The sequence below is a fragment of the Camellia sinensis genome, chromosome 13 (assembly GCF_055761805.1).
Source record: "Camellia sinensis isolate YWXY chromosome 13, ASM5576180v1, whole genome shotgun sequence".
NCBI classification, from domain to species: Eukaryota; Viridiplantae; Streptophyta; class Magnoliopsida; order Ericales; family Theaceae; genus Camellia; species Camellia sinensis.
The window spans coordinates 117610256-117632631 of NC_138973.1; the positions used below are offsets into that span (position 1 = coordinate 117610256).

Below are 22376 nucleotides of genomic sequence, written 5' to 3' on the forward strand. Positions count from 1 at the left end.
TGTTGCAGGAGCTGTGGTTAAGCCATCATCAAAACTCAACTGGTTTTGTTGTTCTACCCATGCATTTGCAATTTTTCGGAGAGTGTCCCTTGGATCAACAGGAGAATGGTTGAAAACATAGTCATTTCTAGCATTCCAAATGAACCAGCCAATCATAGCCACCTCACTCAAGAAAGCTCGACCCGAGTCAGCAAAAGCTTCAGTCCTTACCCGATTTGCAGTCCATTGTGCAACATTTGACACTAAGCCCTGATCAAAACGAAGGTTTAAACCATACGGCCTTCGTCCAAGCACAGTCAAATAAAATAACATACGCTCCACTGTTTCCAGCTCTTGTCAACACAACGGACACGGCAGAAATGGAACATTTTTGCTTGAATAAATTTGCTTTGGTAGCCAACAAATTTTTGCAAATTCTCCACCAAAAGTGATGAATCTTTGGTGGAATATCAAGGTTTCAAATATGTTTCTAGAGATTAAGGGCAATCTGAAAAGAAGTAGAAGCCTGATCACTAAGAGTGCTGTCAAGAGTGGCTCTAGACATGGCATATCCAAATTTAACCGAATAAATCCCAGACTTAAGTGGATACCAAACCAAGATATCATCTTTACCTTCAGCCGAAATAAGGATGGTCTTGATTACATTGATGATCTCCTTGGGAATAAAATCTTGGAGAGGCTCCAACTTCTATCGCTTATGGATTAGATCAATGGCATCAGCAACAAATTTAATAGGACAACTTGGAGGCTTCGGGCATGGGATCGTGAAATTGCTAGCAGCTGGAAACCATCTATCCTCCCAAAAAAGAATGGATCTGTTATTATGGACCTGCCATCAAATACCTTTCTGAAGAAGCTCACCGCCTTCTAATAAACTGGATTTGGCACCTCGAGACGCGTTCAAAAAGTCGGATCTAGGGATATATAGGCCTTTGAGAATTTTTGCCTAGTAGGAGTTTTGGTTTTTAATCAATCCCCAACCCTGTTTGGCTAACATGGCTTGGTTAAAATCAGAGAAGTCGCGAAAACTCATTCCCCCATACAGTTTAGAAGTCTAATTGGCCCAATGTATTCCCTTATTGACAGGATCACCCTTCCACCAAAAATTCCCAATAAGAGAGTTGAAATTGTTGCAGAGATTCTGGAGAAGGGCTAAACAGGCCATAGCATAGGAGGGAATTGCTTGCACCACAGATTTGAGTAAAATTTCCCTTCCGGCATGGGATAGAAGCTTGTTTTTCCATCCTTGCATTTTTGCTAGCATTCTTTCTTTCCGATAGAAAATTATATGCTTCTTTCTTTGATTGCCCCCAAGTGAATGGAAGGACCAGTTATTGCACACTTACCCTAATGCTGTGTTTGGTTGGGGGATTTGGGGAGGGATTTGGAAAGGAAAATGGAAAAGGTAGGTGAAATGTGAATAAAACATGCCTATATTTCACCTAGTTTCACACACCTTTTCCCTTTCCCTTTCCAAATCCCTCCCCAAATCCCCCAACCAAACACAGCATAAGGCTTCATTTTGATATTCCGCTTGAAGACACAAAATTTTTTGGGCCACTACTGAACCAAAGTATAGTTGAACCTATATGTGTTTGGTTATAAGAGAGGACCCAAAAAATTAATTAATTAATTAATTAAATAAAATAAAAGATAGGAAAAAAATAGTGAAGAATAAAACAAGAGAAATCAAGTTACTTTTGCCATTTGTTTGTCTCCTCCCACTATACAGTGTTGTTTTACCACACAATTTGAACAATTTTAAATTCACCCCAAACAAAAATTGATAAATTTTTTTATTCAAGAATAATTTTAAATTATTAGGGTTCAGTTTTGATGTAAAATGTCTATTTTATTATCTGTTCAATTGGAATTCATTATCTCATTAGACTAGGGTAAACTGTTTAAAATACAACAAATGTCTCTCCCATTGAAGATGTTCTTAATTAACTTGCATATGATGAGATTGAGAAAATTTTGGTTTAATTTTTATTTAATTATTTGGTTTTGGTATATCCAAGGTTGTAACTTGGGGTGGGAGAGTTCTAAGTATTTTTTTTTGTTGTTATTAAGGATTGGTATTGTTGTTGTTGTTATTATTTTAATTTTTACTTTTGGGTTGATTGGATTGAACTATTAAGTACTTCATGATCCAATATGTACATATCATCTATATCACTTGCCTCAAAGTGAAAATGTATTCAAGGTTCTCCTAATCAAAATCAATTGGGGTATACATTAATACAAAAGGGACGTCAACTTAAAATATTGTAAAATTTTAGGAGGGACAAACCTATGTAGTTTTGAAATAATTAATAGTCATACTAGTATAGTAAAGGGATTTTAAAAATCGTAAGAATGATGATCCTCCTACTTACCATCTCTTAAGTCGACCATTGGTTTTGACTATGCAAAATTTGAACCCGTAGTTTTCTACTAAGGTGTAAGGATTCTACATTAGACAAGGTGACCCCCTCTTACCATACATCTTTATCCTCTACATGGAGTACCTGTTTATTTCCATCTCTAATGCTTGCGATCAAAAGTTTTTGTAGAACCTCAATGTTTACCATCTCACCAAAACCCATAGGTAGTGGTAAACGTGCAACTTTATTCCCTTAAAGGGTACAGCGCCAAGCGCCACAAGTCAACTGTGACTCAGCCTTACCCCGGGCCTCCGCCACTGCAGGATGCTGGCCCAAACCCAGGCCAACAATCCCTCCCCAATACCTACTCGCAAGCAACATGCCCTCTAGGGGAATCGAACTTGAGACATTGCTCTGATATCAATTGTAGAACTTCAACGCTTACCATTTCACCAAAACCCACAGGTAGTAGTAAAGGTGTAACTTTATTCCCTTAAAGGATACAGCGCTAGGTGCCACAAGTCGACTGTGACTCGGCCTTACCCCGGGTCTCCGCCATGGCTGGATGCTGGCCCAAACCCAAGCCAATAATTTTGGTTGCCAATCAAAGTTAGAAGAATTGGACCTACCCTATCTCATATTTTCTTTGCTGACGACCTAATACTCTTCGAGGAAACCATCGAACAAAATTGTTCTTTCATCTCCAAAGTGCTTCAAGATTTTTGCAACTTGTCAAGCCAAAAAATCAACTTGAATAAATCCAAAGTCCTTTTTTCTTCCAATGTAAACGAAAGCACCAAGCTTCATTTTGCAAATAAACTTCAAATCCCAACATTTGGGCTGCCCCATACACTAAACAAACCAAATGCCAATTCTTTGTTCTTCATAGTGAAAAAAACCCAAAGCAACCTCTTAGGTTGGAAATCAAAACTCCTAACATTCATGGGTCGTGTAACCCTCATATCAATACAATCATTCCTACCCATGTCATGCAATGTAACCACCTCCCCAAGTTGGTTAGCAATAGAATTGACAAACTTAATAGAGATTTTTTTATGGGGCACCACAACTGAGAAACGAAAAATCCATGCCATTAGTTGGAAGAAAGTGGCCAAACCCAAGAAACTTAGTGGTTTGAGCATTAGGTAAGCATGCATTGTTAACAATGTGTGTATAGCCAAACTTAACTGGAGACTACACATCGAGCACCACAAATTATGGGCTCAAGTCCTTAACTCTAAGTACAACAAGGGTACAACCAAATCATCAACCACTTGGAGAGGAATAAAAAAATGGGCCTACTTGTTCAACTTAGGAACCAAAAAACTCAAACTCAATGGTTCCAACACCTTCTTTTAGTTCAATGATTGGGTGGGTATGGGGTCCTTTGAGAACCCTCATCGAAGGCCTCCCTTACAGTGGCTGATCTTAAACTCAAAGTTAAGGACTGTTGGAAGATTTCGGAAGGTTTACCAAAATATAGAGACACCCATTTTGATCTCAAAGTTTTTGGACCTTCAATTTCTCACTCTCTATACATACACTTATAGATACACATCCATTGGAGCTTGGATTGAAGCTTTCTTACTAGAGATTCAAGGAAAATTTCAAAAGCATGAGGGTGCCTAGAGTAAAGTTTGCCAATCAAGGAGCTTTTCATCTTTACTTAAGGTAAACTCTTGAACTTTCTCATAACTTGCTCTCTTATTTTCTTTTCTTTGTCGCTTGCCAAACACTCTATAATTATGAATTGTATTGTTTATAATGTGATTGGAATTTGCAGATAATGGTGGGGATTAGACACCTCTCCATAAGAGTTGTTGGAATTGATTGAATTCTTGTTTCCTTTCATTCTCTCTCTCATTTTCTCACCTCCCAATCAATTTGTTTTGTGAGTTTTCTTTCCTTATTTAGATTAGATATGGACTTGTATAGAGGGTTCTAATCCTACCCTAGAATTTGTTTTCATAATTCTTGTGTTTACTTTCATTTTATTTGCTTTCTCTCACTTTCTCATCAATTTTCTCACCATCCAAACAAGTTCAACTTTCATAATTAAATCCTTGTAAATACATTAATGGACTATTGTGATCGTTTTGTGGGGTTAATTGGATGATCCATAGTTCAATTGGGTGATTAGAACTTTCTATCTTCATTTTCTTTCATTTTCTCTTACTTTCTCTTGTTTTCTCTCTACTCTCTTGGAAGCCAAACATGGCTTCCACTTAGAAATAGTATGTAATCTAATCTCTCCAACCATGTTTACATAGATTTGAGCATCTATTTGCTCTTTTTCATGAGAGATGATGTAGATTCTTACTCATTTCTTTGATTTGCCTCTTGTTTAGTTCCATTTCATTTGTTGCTTCTATGATCATCATTGATTTTCCCATATCTTTGATGTTCAAAGAAGTTCCATCATCTCATGATCTTCTCCATGATGAGAATGGTGGATTTTGCTTGTTTCAATTCTTTATCTTTCAGTTGCTTGTTTCAACTCTTTATCTTTCAGTTGCTTGTTTCCATAATCATCATGTAGTAATTTGTATTGCTTGATGGCTGAGGAAGCTAATCTATTCTCCTCTTTGATTATTTTCATGATTAGAGGGATGGATTATCATTCACTTCATTATCTGCTACTCTTTCTCTCATCTTGTGGTGATTGAGATTGAGATTGAGATTCTTCATCATGTTCATTGTGAAGTTTCCATGGCTTAGATGGATTCAATTCTCTCATTATTCATGATGATTGAAGATGAATTCATCATGCCTAGCTTCTAGTGGCATTCCAAGAGAATTAGTGCTTCTCTTCATATGCTAGAGAAGCACTTTGGCTTACTTTGTTTTCTATTATCTTTTTTCTTTTTTGCTTTGTAGCTTTTTTATTTTCATTTGGTAACCTTGCTAGTGTATTTAGTTTCCATGATTCTTGTTATTTTGTTTCCTCTAGTTTAGATGCATGTATATTCATCATTCTCTTCTTCTTTCTTCTATCCCTTTTATTTGTAGCTTTTGTATCTTGGCATCATATTTTCTTTATTCATTATTTTCCATACTTTGCATCCATTTTTCATGCATAAGGCTTGGCTCATCTTACTCATCCTATTTATTTCTTATGTGATTATATACGCAATCCCATGATTTGAGATGGTTCACATATCATATGCTAGTAGCCAAGTCTTTAGTTTCATTCTAGTATATTTATTGCATTAGTTTCTTCGCATTTAGGATCATGCATATGTTTTTTTAACCCTTTACGCTTCGCTTGATGCAGATGAGTAATAGGTGAGCCTATTTCATTTTGCATCCCGATTGTGTATGTGTTTTCCTTACTATGTCTAGCATTTTATCATGGGACTATTTGCTTATTTGATATATATCTCTATGATATGCGGTGGACGGAGGTTATTTCGCTTCAGTTGGGATGATTTCGATTTCTATGCATGTGAACTCATCTTTTTCTTTGAGTTGCATATTTTCAAACTCTTTTTCAAAATGCATGAGATCAAAACGTTCCAAAATAAGTGATTTAGTCTATACTTGCTTGTTTCACATAATAATTTTAGCATTAATAATTAGAACATAAGCATATTTTGGTTATAGATATCATATCATGAATTAGTAGAGGCCAGTGAGCGGAGGTGCTTAATTCATGACATTCCCCCCTCATACCTAAGTTTTTGAACTGAACAACTTTGATTGTGACAGACAGTGGCCTCTGGCACGAGTCTTAGGTTTTCTAATTTTCTCAAAAGATTAGATAGTGACTCTAAATCTGGTGATGTAGTCTATTTTTGGCATATCTTGTAATTAGTGAATTTTTTATGGATTTTCCATATTTAGACTCTCATTCTGTTTTACATTGTACTCGTGAAATCAGACTAGGGGTCTGAACTATCAGGCATGCTCAGATACCCTCCAAGAGATCCCACAACATGCTTGCCAACAAAGGATACAATCGGGAGCTTCTATTTGCACACACCACTTCCCCTCTTTACACACACTTAATGATATTTTTTTTATTACATTTTTATTCTAAAATAAAATTACCAAAATATCCACTTCTTTTTCAACCAAAACCCTAACCCTAACCCTAATACCCAACACAGTCCATCCCCCCTCCGGTCTTCCCCTTCCTCAACACAGTCCCTCCCTCCGTCGAAGCCCCTCTCCACCCTGTCGCTCGTTGCTCACTCACCCTCCTCACCACCCCCGTAACCCCCACTTCACGACGCAACACCACCACCGCAGTAGCTCCTACCCCTTCGCGATCCTCAATCTGCACAGAGAGAGACAGAGGGGCATCGTGAAACCCAAATCTGAAAGAAGACTCATTTTTTTACCATTCGGACTACCAGTATCGAAAGAATCGCCTCCATTTAGAAATCAACCATCGAACCAATGAATTTGGTTCGACCATCAACATTCGAACAAAACATATTAGTTCGACTATCAACCTTCGAAACCCCATTTTCGCGACTAAGAGGAGAGAGAGAGAGAGAGAGAGAGAGAGAGAGAGAGGGGATGAGGTGGGGGTCACGGTAGTGTCGTCGGTGGATAGAGGAAGGGATGGGGATGGCGACTGGAAGTGAAAGGGAACGGTGGTGCTGCGTCGCCGCCGACGAGGTGGTCGCCGGCGAAGTGGTCACTGGTGTAGAAGGTGTGTGGATTGGGAGTGTTGGAAAGTTTTGTATGGGGATATGATTGGAATAAAAGTGTGTGGAATAAGTTGTTTTTTTTTTTTTTTTTTTTTTTTTTTTTTTTTAAGGTGTGTGAATTAAGAAGGATGTGTAAAAAGGAAAAGTAGTGTGTGTAAATAGAAGCACCCGATACAATCACAATAAGGGTTTACTCGTGTTCCCTTCTATTCGTACTTGTATATTTTTTTCAAGTTTTCAAAGACATTAGAGGAGCTTTTTACCCATGATGTGTAACTGCTTAATTTCTATATATTATGCTCTTTTTCTACGAAAAGGAAAAAAAGGATTTTATTGATTAGTTAAAAGAATTCTGATTAATTAAAATTCTAACAGTTTTGTAGTGCTTGTAACTAGACCCCGTTTGAGGACTTACTTTTTTAGCCAATTAGTCAAAAAGTTACTAAATTAGTCAAAAAGCCAACAACTCATACCAAAAAGTCAAAGATTCTATTTTCTCTCTACTTTTTGCACATCTTTTCGTAATTAGCCAAAAAGTCATCCCAAACATACAAATTTTTTTTACCTACCTTTTTAGCCAAATAGCTAAAAAATTACTAAATTAGCCTGTTCCCAAACGAGGCCTAAGCTTGAGTCATGAAATAAAAGTGTTAACCATTGGTACTGCCTAATTTATTTCACTTTATACTTTAATGACCACTTGGTTATGTTAAGAATATTATTAGAGTGGTGGTGTGAAAGAGATGGCGGTATTTACCAATGGTCCACTCCATTACATGGTGGTGCTTTCAAGTTGTGATCACCAAATTAAAGATGGATTGAATGGGTCAGACAATGCCATTTTTATGACTTTTTATTTAGTTTTTTTATCCCAAATAACAAACTAGTAGTAGGAGGACTTTTTGGAGAGAGAGTGACTGAATAGTGAAAAATAGTGACTGAATAGTAAAAAAATATATGCTAAGCATCAAGGTAAAAAGCTTAAAATCTCATTATGTAAGCCAACTGCAAACAGGGGCGGAGCCACAAATGGACGAGCGGTCAAGTGTCCCTTGGGTTTTGGAATAATAATTTATTTATTTTTTTGAAACATAAAGAAAATATTTTAAATATAAAATATTATTTAGAATGAAATTAAATGACATTTTTAAAATTATGAGAATAATAATGGTTTTTTTTTTATTGTAAATAAAGATATTACGATAAATCATATTATAATCTATGAAAATTTCAATACAATGATGATATTTATCATTATTGACATACAATTATAATTAATCTCAATGAAGATATGAAATTTATTGAATTATTAATTACATTTGACATGTAGGGTTCATCTTCTATGTGTTTCTTTATTATTGGTTGGTGATATCATATGTCAATGATGACGTGGTATTACTATTATATTGAATTTTTACTAAAATTTTGTATAAAAAATTACTTTATCATTATATAATTTATTTTAAAACTTATATCCATGAACTTTTATTTTTTTAATATTGTCCACGATATACTAGTTACAAATAATATATATATATATATATATATTTCTTGAAGTCAATCGTAAAAATTTATGTGAAATATTTTTGTAAAAATTTTTAATGTTATAATTAATAAATGCCCCCTCTGATTTAACTTATTGGCTCCGCCACTAACTGCAAACATAGCCCCAAGCCCAATGCGAATGAATCCAGTTATTCATTATCACCAAATATGACTTGTTTAAAACTATTTTGAGTTTAACTTGTTTTTTAAATGAACAAGTTCAAATCAAATTTTTAAATTTATTTAATAATTGAGCCGAGCTTGAATAGATGGAATCGAAGTTATATTCAAATAAGCTTGTGAGCAAATTATATATATAAATTAATAATTTATTTTTAATAATATATCAAATATATTTTTATTAATTTGTACTATTTATTTGTTTATATTTGATGTTTGTACAAATTTCTTTATCAAACTTATTAATTATATGAGCCTTCTTTTATATTTTGTTTATAGTCTTCAATTTTTTTTCTTTTAATGTCCACTTTATTTAGGTTTTATTATTTTCGAGCTCGGTTTGTTCATGTATTCGATTGGACTCGAGCTAACCTCGAATTTTTTAAATACTATACACTTCAAGATCGAGGTTAACTTTTTAAGCTCAACTCTTGACTCAATCTTGAACTCAACTAATTTCTCGCAAGCTAACTCAAACATTACAAAACTCGGCTCGATTCGTTTTCAATTTCAGTCATAAACTCGACATCTTGAATTTGATTCTCACTGTGCGTCACAAACTTAATTGATATCTATAGTTTGTGGGTGTTATGTTGGGACAAAAAACTCTATATGGTGATGTCAACAATGACCTTCTGTCAAAAATGACTTAATTAAAACAATTCAAGTTGTGTTACAATTGCTTTTTAAAATCAGTATTTGTCCCCATCAGATGATATGCACTGAATTACAATAAATTCGTATTCAAAATATAACGAAGTTGATTTAATGCTTTTACAATAAATTTGCCTTTAAAATACAATGAAACTAATTTAAAGATCTTCTCTATTTGCATTTGTACAAACAAAGATAGATCAACATACATTCCTAAATAGGTTGGTCATTAAAAGTGGTTGAGATCGTGATGGGGGTAATGACAAGTGTGAATTTGTTGACAAAGCATGAACAAAAACATTGTTCCATTGGTTAAATCAGTGGGATAATTCCACAAAAATTATATAAACTTTGTTTGGCAACTTAGGTTTTGGGCTTTTTTGGCTATTTTAGCCACAAAAGACAAAATAGGCTATTTTAGCCACAAAAAACAAAACATCACATCCAACCCATAATCATTACGGTCTTCTCTCACAAAAAAAACCAAAAAGCCCTTCCCAAACTAAGCTTTTTAGTCCAGACTAAAATAGTCAAAAAAGTCAAAAAGCCAACCCACTTCCCAAACCAAGCCAAAAATTGATCAATGAAATAATATGTTTTATTTAAAATTAATCGATGTGCACATAAACTGGACGGACACTCTATAATAATAATAATACTGTAATACTTAAGTCCTTACATATGTTAAATAAAAAATGCATTTTTTTATACACACTTGAATAATTTAACATAAGATCCAAAACCCATTTCTAAACTGACAAAACTGTCTGAACGTTGAGTTCATGGGAATCAAGATCTTTGATCTCTCTACTTGTTGGGTTATTGGGACTATTTTTGGACTTAATTTTGATTATTCGAATTGTTTATATTTCAAGATTTGTTAAGTATATCATATTCATAAAAAATTAAATTGATCAGATATCAGAAATTACGTGTTCGAATTATCGAACTAAAAACTATTTTTTTAAAAAAATTAATAAACAGTTTTCCGAATACATACTTTTTTATATTCGATTAACTTGATTTTTTATATTTATAATATACTCAACAAAATTTTAAGATATGAACAATTTGAATTATTAAAATTAAATCCAAAACTGAGTCCAATAACCCAACAAATAAAGAGTCAATGAAAGATGAAAGAGAAAATCTTGATTGAAGTTCATGGTAGCTTCCTTGTGGACTTTGCAGGATCTGTTTGGTCTTGCCCCCGTGCTAGCATCATCATCATCATCATCATCTCTGTCTAATACAAAATTGTTACTCATTATGGAGACTTGGTCTAAGCTTTTCAATAATTAATTATTTAAGCCTCCAGTTTTCAAGCATATTGTAAATGCATTGGCAATAAATTAAAATTAGTGAGGTCTTGTAACATCTAAAAAATTGTGACATTTACCCACAAGTTTTAATTTATAAATTTATATTTTATTAAGTTTTAATTAAAAAATTTTAAGTTTTCAAGTTCTATTAAACTTTTAATAGTTAGAATTGTCCTTCAAACAATAATTGTTCATCATTTATGATTATTTATAAAGAAATATGATGATTTGATATTTATTTTGATTTTCAAAACTTTAAAACATCAACTTTCAAATTAAATTTTTTTTAAAAAAATATGTACAAAAAAAAAAAAAAAACTATTATCAGTGTGTTTGGTTTGAGTTTTTTGGATTAAATTTTTTGAAAACTGAGCTTTTTGATTTTTGTGTTTTTTTGTTTTTAGTGAATATTTTTAAAATTTTAAACATTTTTTTTACTTTTTTAGATGCACCTTACTTAGATGTATCCAAAAAGTAAAAAATTTGTAAAAAAATATTTTAAAAAATTAATAAATACATAAAAATATAAAAAATGTACTGAATTCTCGTATTTTTTTGTAGTTTTGGTATTTAGTGAATTTTTAAAAAGTTTTTTTCAAATTTTTTTTTACTTTTTAGGTATATTTATGTTAGGTATGTCTAAAAATTAAAAAAAAATTGCTTAAAATATTAAAAAAAATACGGAAAATAAGAAAGTAGAATTTTCTGAAAAGTGTCTTTGAAAAATGATAACCAAGCAAGGTGAAAAAATTGAATTATTTTTTTGTTCAAAACTAAAAATTTTGTGTCTATAAAGGAGCATGATGATGGAATATTGATGTGCAAAACTAGAAGAAAAAAAAATTAAAATGAAAAAATTGATAATGCTCTTAGTTTTAAAACTAGAAAAAACTGATAATATTCTTGATTTTATTGGATAGTTGAATCAAACCAATAAGCAAAAGGATAAAAACATTTAATCTTATACTTTGTTTTTTTCATTAGTTAGTGAAACAATCATCTGAAACATTACTATACAAAATGTTCTTAGTTTTAAAAATTGGAATTGTTTTACTAAATAGAACTTATTGGTTCAAAAAATTTTAATTAAGATCTAAACTACCATAATATTTGTAAATAGAAGTTTTAGATAGTTAGTTCTAGAAAATTTGTCAATGTTATTTGACAGAGATTTAAATTCATAATAGGACTCTTTCTTATCCATCCATTTATTTATTTATGTGTGACTTATATGTATGCTTAGGATTGATTTGATAATAGATTATTTTAGTAATTTTTTGATTTTTTAAGTAAAATATAAGATGAAAAAAAATTAAGTATATTTAGGATGATTTTTTAACTTTTTATAAAAAAAAAATAATAAAAAAAAAATTCAACAAATAGAAAAAAAAAAATCTTTAATTTTTGTACTCTTTGACTTTTTAACCTTTGTAATCACTTTTTAACTATTTTATTAAACTTTTCAAACTTGTCTTTACTATCTGTCTATATTATTATCATCACCAGCTAGCTTCAATTATTTTTCCAAAAATTGGTAACAGTGGGTAAAAATGAATAATAAAATTTCTTTCCAAACAATAATTTATTATTTTTACTAAATAATTTTAGTAATCACATTCTTGGTAATTCTATTTTCAGACACCATTTACACTTTGTGCACATCATTTATTAGTTCACACACTTATTAATTTAGTTACATTATGTTTTTCTCTTTCCATACATCAAATGCCCTAAATATATGCCTAACTTATAATTTAAACACAAAACACATTTACACACATCGCAACAGTAACTCCGACATATCCAACAATCCACCAACACATTTTCTGTAGTTCTTTAGAGCCAATCAACGATGAAAGGATGAAAAGAGTGCTGCAAGTTGATGAAAACTTTTTCTTTTTGGTTCGCGATCAACAATGATAGTAAGTCTTCATCGCGATCAAAATTTTTTTTAAACAAATCATATGAAAAGCTTTCATCATTGATGTTTTTTTCCCGCAATCCTTGGAAGTTGAATTTACAAAATAATATCAGTTCTTTTGCTCACAAAAAAAAAAAAAAAAAACCACTTCCACTCATAAAAAATCACTTTTTCATCGTTGTATTGGTTGTAAAGTCATGTTGTTCTCTAAATATGAACTACTATGATTTTGTAAATCTTTCATGGCACAAATCAAGAATGACAGGGTAAAATAGAGTGCAACAATGGCGAGAATGAAAAACAATAAAAGAACAATGTAGGCCTTAGCGTAAATTTTTTTTTTCCTCTCAAAAGATGTGCATTGAGAATTTTTGTTCCCAAAGATGTGTTAAGAGAAAATTTTTAGTTTTAAGATTTGTTGTGTATTGATGTCTATAGTGGTAATTTTGTTTAATGATAAAATTGTAATAAAAATTTAATTCATTAAATTTGTGCACAGAGAGTAAATAATGTGTGGAAATAAATAAGAATAAATTACATATACACCCTTGAGATTTGCTTAAAATACGAATTGCTCCTTATGATTTGAAAAATTACAAATATCCCATTGTTAAAAAAAATTATTTAATAGAATTAACTAAAATAAATATATTATTAACTGATCTCCTATACAATGATAAAATTACCTAAAATATTAATTGAAATAAATTTTTCACATCATTAAAAACTATTAATTGACTTGATGATTTATTAATAAAAGGGATTATTTATTATGAAACTAGAAAATTCAAGATATATGATATAATTTCTAAAACCACGGGGATAAATTATATTTTAAGCAAACTTCAAGGGCGTATTTGTAATTTATTTAATATATAATTATTGGATCTAATATCATATACGGATTTTTGAACAATTTATATATATATATATATATATATTTGTTTTAAAAAAATTAGATCACAAGTTTAATTTTGAAAATAAACTATCTATTGTTCATAAAAACAAATATAAAAAAATTAGAACAAATTGTACTAACCTCCCCTGAAGTTTGAAAAAAATGCATCAAACTCTACAATTTTGCCATAATTACATTGGATTCCTTTAAGATTTGAATTCACGTAACACTTAATCCATTTTTTTATCAATAATTTATTAGGAGGACTACTATTAGCACCTACCTCTTTGCTATCCCCTCCTCCCCCCAATTTTTTGAACTCCCACCCAGCAAAATGAGCCCCCACCATTTTCTCTTTGAACTCTTACCTTAATACCAACTATACCAACAATACCCTAACCGCTAGCCCTATTTTTATTAAGAGGGCTGATATTTTTATCTTTTTAACAATTAAATATATATTTTTTCTTATTAATCTTTTTCTTTCACACTATCTAAATTAGTTATAGTCCCTTTGACTATAGTAGGGGGAAGTCGGTGTATTTATGTCAAAAATATAAAGGTTATTCTATTTTTTTCAAATCATAAGAGAGGTTGTGTAATTTATCCAAAAAATTATGCCACTAAGATAATTGGATCAATCTTATTTTTTATGTATGATAGACACATCAAATTCTATAAAATGAACCATTTTAATTACTTGAATATCCCTAATGGATACCAACAGATCCAAACTCGACGCTTTGCTTTGATTCCATATTTGTAATCATATGATTCTTTCATATTTATCATTAAAAAAATGGATAAATTACACGCATCTCTTTTGAGATTTTTAAAAAATACAACTAATTTATATTTTTGACTTAATTACACTGATATCTCTTGTGCATTTAATTCAAATAATAGTTAGGTTGTTTTTCATTAGTAATTCGTTAGTCGTATAAATGAAAAAAAATAATGTCATTATCTCTAATCTGTTAAAATATGTATTTATATTTATTTATCTCACTGTCAGCTCACCATCTATATTAGTTTTAGGCAATTTAGTCTTACTACATGGGAAATTAGTGTAGCTATATCAAAAATATAAAATTGATTATACTATTCTCAAATCTCATAGGAGGTGAGTGTAATTTATCTTTAAAAAATTGAATAAATATGATTTTAAAAGAGAAATACAATGAATTATATGATTAAAAATATCAAATTAATTTGATTTTTATTTATTTTTTATATAAACCATTGAAAGAAGAGCTATCATGAGTCCCACATACCCAATCTGAACTAACCCTACTGTTCACTTGGCAGACTGAAGTGAATCCCTTCCAAATCATCAGTCATTAAAATAAAGAAAAAATAGGGATTGAATCCCATCGCAAATTTCGCAAATTTAAGAAAGCATCAGTCATTTGCCACTTAAATAAAGGCACATAGAAATTGAATGAGTCAAATCAATAATGGGTGTCAAGTCATTAACAGATGGTAATTGACTTGGTTTGGATATATTTTCTAATACTTGTATCAAGTTAGAAAACTTAGGGTTTGTTTGGTTTGTATTTCTGAGAAATTTTTGAGAAATTTTCTTTACAAATAAGTTTTTAAAAGTAATCAAATTAAACAAATTTTTTCAAAAAAATTTCTCAAAACTTGTAAACCAAACAAGTTTTTCAAACAAATCTCTCTCTCACACACATCAAATCAATCACTTTTTCCAAAACTCTCTCTCAAAATAATTTTCCAAAACATCTTTTGAAAAAAACCAAACCAAACAACTTTTCGTACTTTTTATCTCTAAAACACATCTCTCAAACACAAACCAAACATACCCTTACAATTTATGGGTGTGTCTCAAATTCTAACTTAAATTATATTTATTATTAGTTTTTTAAAATTCTTGTATATATTGAGTTATTTTAGAATTTTAAAATCTTATGGTATTAAGAATATTTGAGCTAGAGTATTATGTAGAGAGAGCGAGCTCATTGTATTCTCCATATTTATGGTACAACTATTTTATATATGGTTATTTGCACATGAATAACTAAAGTACTTAAATTTTATGGGTGTGTTTGTTTGTGTTTTGTGTTTTCTTAATTTTTGATTTTTTCATGACAGATTGTCATGTCAACTTTCCATAGTAAAATTTTAATTTTTTTAAAGAAAAAAGGGGAAAAAATTAAAAAAAAAAAAATAAGCAAAGAGAAAGCAAGAATATGTACTTTGAAAATAATATGTGATGAGGATTTGCATGAAATAGAACAAACAACTCTAATAAATTTGATAAGATCTCTTTAATTAGCATCAACCATTGGTCTAAGTTTCCATAATTTTCTTTGTTTTACAAGTAAAACCAAAGCGGTGAGCCTTGAAAAAGCTTAAGGAATCAAACCATGTTTACTTGTGAATTTGTAGGAAACAATTGATCAGTTTTGATAAGTTTCTTTTAATTTGGATTTTTTTTTTTCTTTTCCCTTTTTATCTGCAAAAGTTTGAAAACCATTGACCAAATATATAAATGAAAACCAAAAACTAAAAGACCTTATTTGGATCGACTTTTATATTGGCTTTTTAGTTGGATTTAGTGTTTTTGCATTCATCTCAAATCAATGTGAGCCCTTTGATTAGTCTAGGAGTATATAAAGTACGATTATCCATATCCGTGAAAGTTAGACTAGTCTTTTTGAGATGTGTGATGAGTTTAACTTTTACAAAATCTTTATTAATTACTATGTTGTTATGTTGAATACGAATATCTTTATCTTCGTTTAAAAAAAAGCTTTTTATGAGTGCTTTTTCAATTAATATTTTTAAAAAAAATATATATATATATATATATATTTGGGCTTCTAGTGTGAATTTTTGGAATTTTTTTTTTTTTGAAATCTCAAAATAAAAGCTAGTAAAAAGTCAAAAAACAAATAAATGGACAAAAGAAAAGATAAGCTTAGCCAAACAGTAATAAATGACTTACCCAAAAAAAAAACAGTAATAAATGTAGTGACAGATTAGGTGAAACTTGTTTCAACCATCTGTAGATAAAATATTGCCCACAACCCAAAATTTGGACAATGTCAATTTTACATGGTCTTCCTTCAAAAAAAAATAAAATATTATACATGAATGACGCCTCCATTACCTAGAAAAGTACAAAAGAAAAAAGAATTGATTTTCGTTCACAACTAGAATAAGCCAAGGTGATCAGAAGAATGAAATCAAATCTTTTCCTTTTATACTTAGAAACATCATCAATGAAAATTTGATGGAGGACAAGAAATCAAACATAATTGCTGTTTTTCTCATCATGGCCTTGATCACTGCCACCATCGTCGCACGCGTTTCGCTTGGACTTTCCAAGTCTTTCTTTCTCATCGCAGGAGCTGATGGAGCCGCAATCGTTGCTGTCATAGCATTTGTTTTCGCCAGAAGGCATTTCAATCGGCGAAGAAGATTGGTAGAGACTCGATTGGTCTCAGAAGGCCGAGAGCTTCGAATTGAGTACAGTTTTCTAAGGAAAGTAGCAGGAGTTCCCACAAAATTCAGGTACCGGGAGCTGGAGGAAGCGACAGATGGGTTCCAATCCTTGGTTGGAAGAGGATCATCGGCTTCAGTTTTCAAGGGAATTTTAAATGATGGGACATCGGTAGCTGTAAAAAGAATCGAGGGAGAGGAGAGAGGTGATAGGGAATTCAGATCAGAAGTTGCAGCCATTGCTAGTGTTCAGCACGTCAACTTAGTTCGCCTTATTGGGTACTGTTGTGTGCCCACAGGCCCAAGGTTTCTGGTTTACGAGTTCATCCGAAAAGGGTCTTTGGACAAATGGATTTTCCCTCAAAGTGAAAATCGCAGTAACCGTGGAGGTGGAGGTGGATGCTTGTCTTGGGACTTGAGGTGTAGGGTCGCCATCGATGTGGCTAAGGCACTTTCTTACCTACACCATGATTGTCGCTCGCGGATCTTACACCTTGATGTGAAGCCCGAAAACATTCTTCTTGATGAGAATCATCGAGCTCTTGTATCGGATTTTGGGCTCTCTAGGCTAATGGGAAAGGATGAGAGTAGAGTGGTAACAACCATTCGTGGGACTAAAGGTTACTTGGCTCCAGAGTGGCTTTTAGAACATGGTATTTCAGAAAAATGTGACATTTATAGCTTTGGAATGGTGCTTTTGGAGATCATAGGTGGCAGGAGAAATGTATGCGTTATTGACAATCGCAACGATAAGTCTAAGAGGAAATTTCAGTATTTTCCCAAGATTGTGAGTGAGAGATTGAGACAAGGAAATCTAATGGAAGTGGTTGACAATAGGATAATAGGAGGGGTTGAGGAGAGGGAAGTGAGGAGGTTGGTTTGTGTGGCTTTGTGGTGCATACAAGAGAAGGCTAGGCTTAGGCCAAGTATGACTAAAGTGGTTGAAATGCTTGAAGGGCGAGTGCAGGTGGAAGAGCCACCGGAGACTCAAATGATCATCGTTGATCTTTTATCAATCGATGAACAAGAAGAAGAAGAAGAGCCAAATCCCGGTTATGACAGGCGAAGAATTGCAGCATTGGCGCGACCTCAGGTAGATAGTGACTGTATTCCTAGCTCAGCTTCTGGATCATTTTCAATGTCAGTTTTATCAGGCCGATAGTACTGGGAATCATTCAATCTTTTTTATCAGATTCTTGGTTGCCTTGGTTCATTTTGCTTTGATTTACATAAATTTTTTTTAATCCCTTTTTTGGCAATCTAAATAAAAGAAGATAAGATTCATTTTTGGTTGTTGAGAAAACTTTGAAGGATTCATTTGCATTGTTAATCTTCAATTGATCAAAACTAACTTGCAATGAAGAAGATACAGCCCAAAGTCATTGATATGGTTGTACATTTTATTAGCTGTTATTGACTTCATTATATATATATATATATATATGTTTCTTTCAATGTTGCAAAGTATAAAAAAAATTTTAAAAAAAAGGTAGGAAAATGACAACATATACTTCTAGAGGTGAGAATATGCTAAAGTTGAAAATGAAGCAAATTGTTTGATTGTATTTTTGTTTTTCGTCATTTCCATTTCTCAGATAAAAATTAATGAAAAATTAGAAAACACTCATCACTGGTTCTTTTCAAAACTAGTTCGTCAAACAAGTTTTATGTATTTTTCAAATGTTTCTTCATAGCCTATAGAGTAATTTATTGCCTGATTTGGGGACAGGGAAGGGGAGGAATTTCTACTCATTTTGCATTTGATGGTTTGAGTTGTTTTACTCTCTCTGTTTTTATGCTTTCTTTTATTATTTCCTTTTCAATTTTGGTTAATGTTTTAATTTTTGAACATAAAAAAAATAAATAAATGAAAATTATGAGAATAGAAAAGTTTCTGGGAGAATATAAATCTAGTGCCTTTTGGAGGACTTTGTCTTTTGGTTTATTTTCTTCCAATCTGTAATATGTAGACTAAGCAACAAAATAGGAAACCTTGGATTAAAACAATAAATATTATGGGTTCAAGAAAAGGATCTTCCTTAATGGGTTCAAGATGTGAATTGTTCATATTAGGATTGGGTTTTTTGAGTCATGCACACCATAGCTGACTAAGAATGAAAAATAATTCTCTCAACTTCCTCAGTTGAGCCTTCTTCCAACTACTTGCATTAGCCAAACTTGGCCTTAATTTAATTTTTCTAATGGTTTCAATTCATATTATGGTGCAGTAACTTGTTTTTTTCCTATACACTCTAATTTACTGTAATGAATTTTTTTAGGAAGAATAGAGTAGACTACATGGTGTTTGGGAACTTGGTTCCCAGATTTTTTTTTCATTTTTTTCATTAAAAGACAAAGGTTTTGCAAAACAAAAAAAAAAAAAACAAATCTAAACAAAATATCACATCCAATCCCATAATTATTTCACTTTTTCTTTCACAAACATCATATCTAACCACAAAAAAACCCAACTATCTTCCCAAACACTAAAAAATTTTATCCAATAATATCTTACAACTAAAAAAAACTTATATAAAAACTCACTTCCCAAGCAGCCACTAAGTTCCTTTGATTATCTCTTCTCCATAAATGTAGACACTTGTATTTTTACTATACACTCTAATTTACTGTAATAGATTTTTTTATGAACAATCGAGTAGACCAAGTCGGTTTGATTATCTCTCACCCATAAATGTAGACACATTATATATGAGCAATGCTACGTATTATGAAAAAAAATTTATGAAAATAATCATTAAAGATTTATGATCTTTGAATTACACTTAAAATAAAACACCACACACTAATCAAGATAATCCAAAACTCATAAATTTTTCATGATCATGATCCCTATCTTTTCTCAGTATATATAGCTGCTTTGTATGTTTCATTTACTTCCATTATTGTTTTGTGGTTTGGACACCAGTCAATTCAACCCGATGACATATGAGGCCATGACTGACAAGTGTGGAACCACCCAAGCTGTATCCAAGCAAATGCAATAAACACTAGTGCTTTTAAGTTCCATTAATTTCCCACCCAAACCATTGCTGTGAAGATGGTGGAAAAAGTTTGTGACAACAATACTTTTACACTGTTTGGTTGAGAAATTTGATAAGAGATTTCGAAGAAGAAAAAAAAAAAATTAAAATTAGGTAAAATTTAAATATACTTTTATTCATATTTCACTTAATCTTTCCTTTTTATTTTCTCTTTTTTTTTTTTTTTTCTTTTTAAATCTCTTCTTAAATCTCTTAACCAAACACAACGTTAAGACATGTTTGTTTGATGGGATTCAGCCATAGTGCATGTTTGTTAATGTGAATATTAATGTGTATTTCATTCTATTATTATTAAGAGTATTTTGATAATTACGTTACTTATAGAATTTATTAAAATATTAAAAAATAATTTAAATTAAATAAAATATAAATAAATGAAAAAAAATTTATCAATAAATGTCTCCATTACTTTTGAAGTATGTGAGTTTTTGTTAGAAATGAGAAAAATAGAGTTGCAAAAAGTCAATGGAGGGATTATAATTTTTGTGAAAAAAAGAGTCAGTCCAGTCAATATTTCATTTTGTGCATAGTTATCTGTATTTCATGGACTTTATGGCATTGATCTTTGCTGTGGTCATGCCATATTCTTAGGTGATATTCTCAAGGTTTCCGTTGACGGTTAAGGCAATGTTTCGAATAATTTTTTTTTAGTTGAAATAGTTATAAAAAGATAAAATTAAATTAAAAATTAATAAAATAAAACATTATATCAAAATTTTAAATATTTTATTTTTTTTCTTAAAAAATCAAAAAATTATCAAAAACGAAACTTTTTAATCTCAGGATAAAATAATTAACAAAATTAAAAAATTAATCCACATCCCAAACGAAGATTAAGCCTCTTTTGAAAAGTGTAAAAAAATTTAAATATTTTAATTTATTTAGATCATATTATTTTTCTATTTTTCACACATTTTCTTATAATAAATAAAAAACTCAATTTTTTTCTGCACTTTCAAGCATCCCTAAGATGTTGCATGTATAGACAAAAGTAAAGGTTGTATAAGAGACTACCCCAATTGTGTGTTGACCATCGCAAAATCACTGTACTTTCATTCCTCAACCCATTCTTGTCTGTTTTCGATTTGAAAAGTAATTTAACCCGAAATAAAATGAAATAAAATAAGTTTTTTTAACAATTACTAAACAGATCAGTTTTTGTGGATTATTCAAAAAATAAAGGTAAATTATATTAATCTCCTAAAGTTAGGAAAAAATACAAATAATCTTACAGTTTTAATATAATTATATTAACCTTTCTTTTATTAAGAAAAAAATGATCGAAACTAAAGCAAATAACATTAAACACCAAAATAAATAAGAAAAAAAAATACATTTCATTATAAAAGATATTGAAATATCATTTTTCCATTCATATAACTAACAAATTATTGATGAAAAAAAGTGTCAAGTGTTATGTGAGTCAAACCTTACAAAATTCTAATGTAATTATGCCTAAATTATAAGACTTAACTGTTTTCAAAACCCAAGAGAAATCAATATAATTTACCCAAAGATATTAGAGAAAATTGGTAATAAATCTAATTTAGAAAGTGTCTAAGGCATTAGTTATAGTGGATATTTTTTATTGCTGCGAGATCCACCTTTGTGAAATAGTTTGATAAGAAGTCCTTTTATTAGTTTTATAATATATTTTGTTTTCAATTTTATCCCTTAATTTATCTGTTGGCTTTTTTTTACTATCCATTTAAATTTATATCTATCTGTTCAATTTTATTTTTCTATCTGTGCAAGTTTATATCTATTTGTTCAATTTTTTCCACTTATATATTTGAATTTTTTCTATCTGTTGAATTTTTACCTCTTTTTTTCCTCTCCCTATCTATTGAAATTTCATTTTTAACTTCATATCCACTATTCAAAAAGATTATCTGTTCAAATTATTTTTTTCTACCTGTTAAAAATGAATGTTCATGAATTCACTATCTGTTGGGATTCTTTTCTCTCTTCCATATCTGTTGAGCCATTACAGATCTGTTTTTATTACAAATCTCATCAACAACATTCATTATTATCATCTTCATCAACAACAACAACAACAACAATCAACAACAGCAAAAAATAAATAAATAAATAAATAAATAAAAAGAGATGAGGCGAAAGAGAGAAAAGATTCTTATCTATTAGAAAGAAAAAAAAAACTAAATCAAATCTCAGATCTCAAAACCGTTATATATATATTCAAATCTGTAAGGAAGGAAGATGAAAATGAACGTCCCAAAAGCTTCTAGAGCATCGGCCTAATAGTTGGCAACAACAGGCGGCCCATGGAAGCTGTATA

The 22376-nt window shown here is 30.9% G+C and overlaps 1 protein-coding gene across 1 annotated transcript; it reads left to right on the forward strand.

Moving 5' to 3' along the window:
• Positions 1-16612: 16612 nt before the first annotated feature.
• On the forward strand, positions 16613-18467 carry LOC114269697 (Protein kinase superfamily protein). The gene has a single exon (XM_028211054.2). It carries the CDS (start codon positions 16804-16806, stop codon positions 18172-18174), a length of 1371 nt encoding a protein of 456 aa, XP_028066855.2. The 5' UTR covers positions 16613-16803; the 3' UTR covers positions 18175-18467.
• Positions 18468-22376: the final 3909 nt, after the last annotated feature.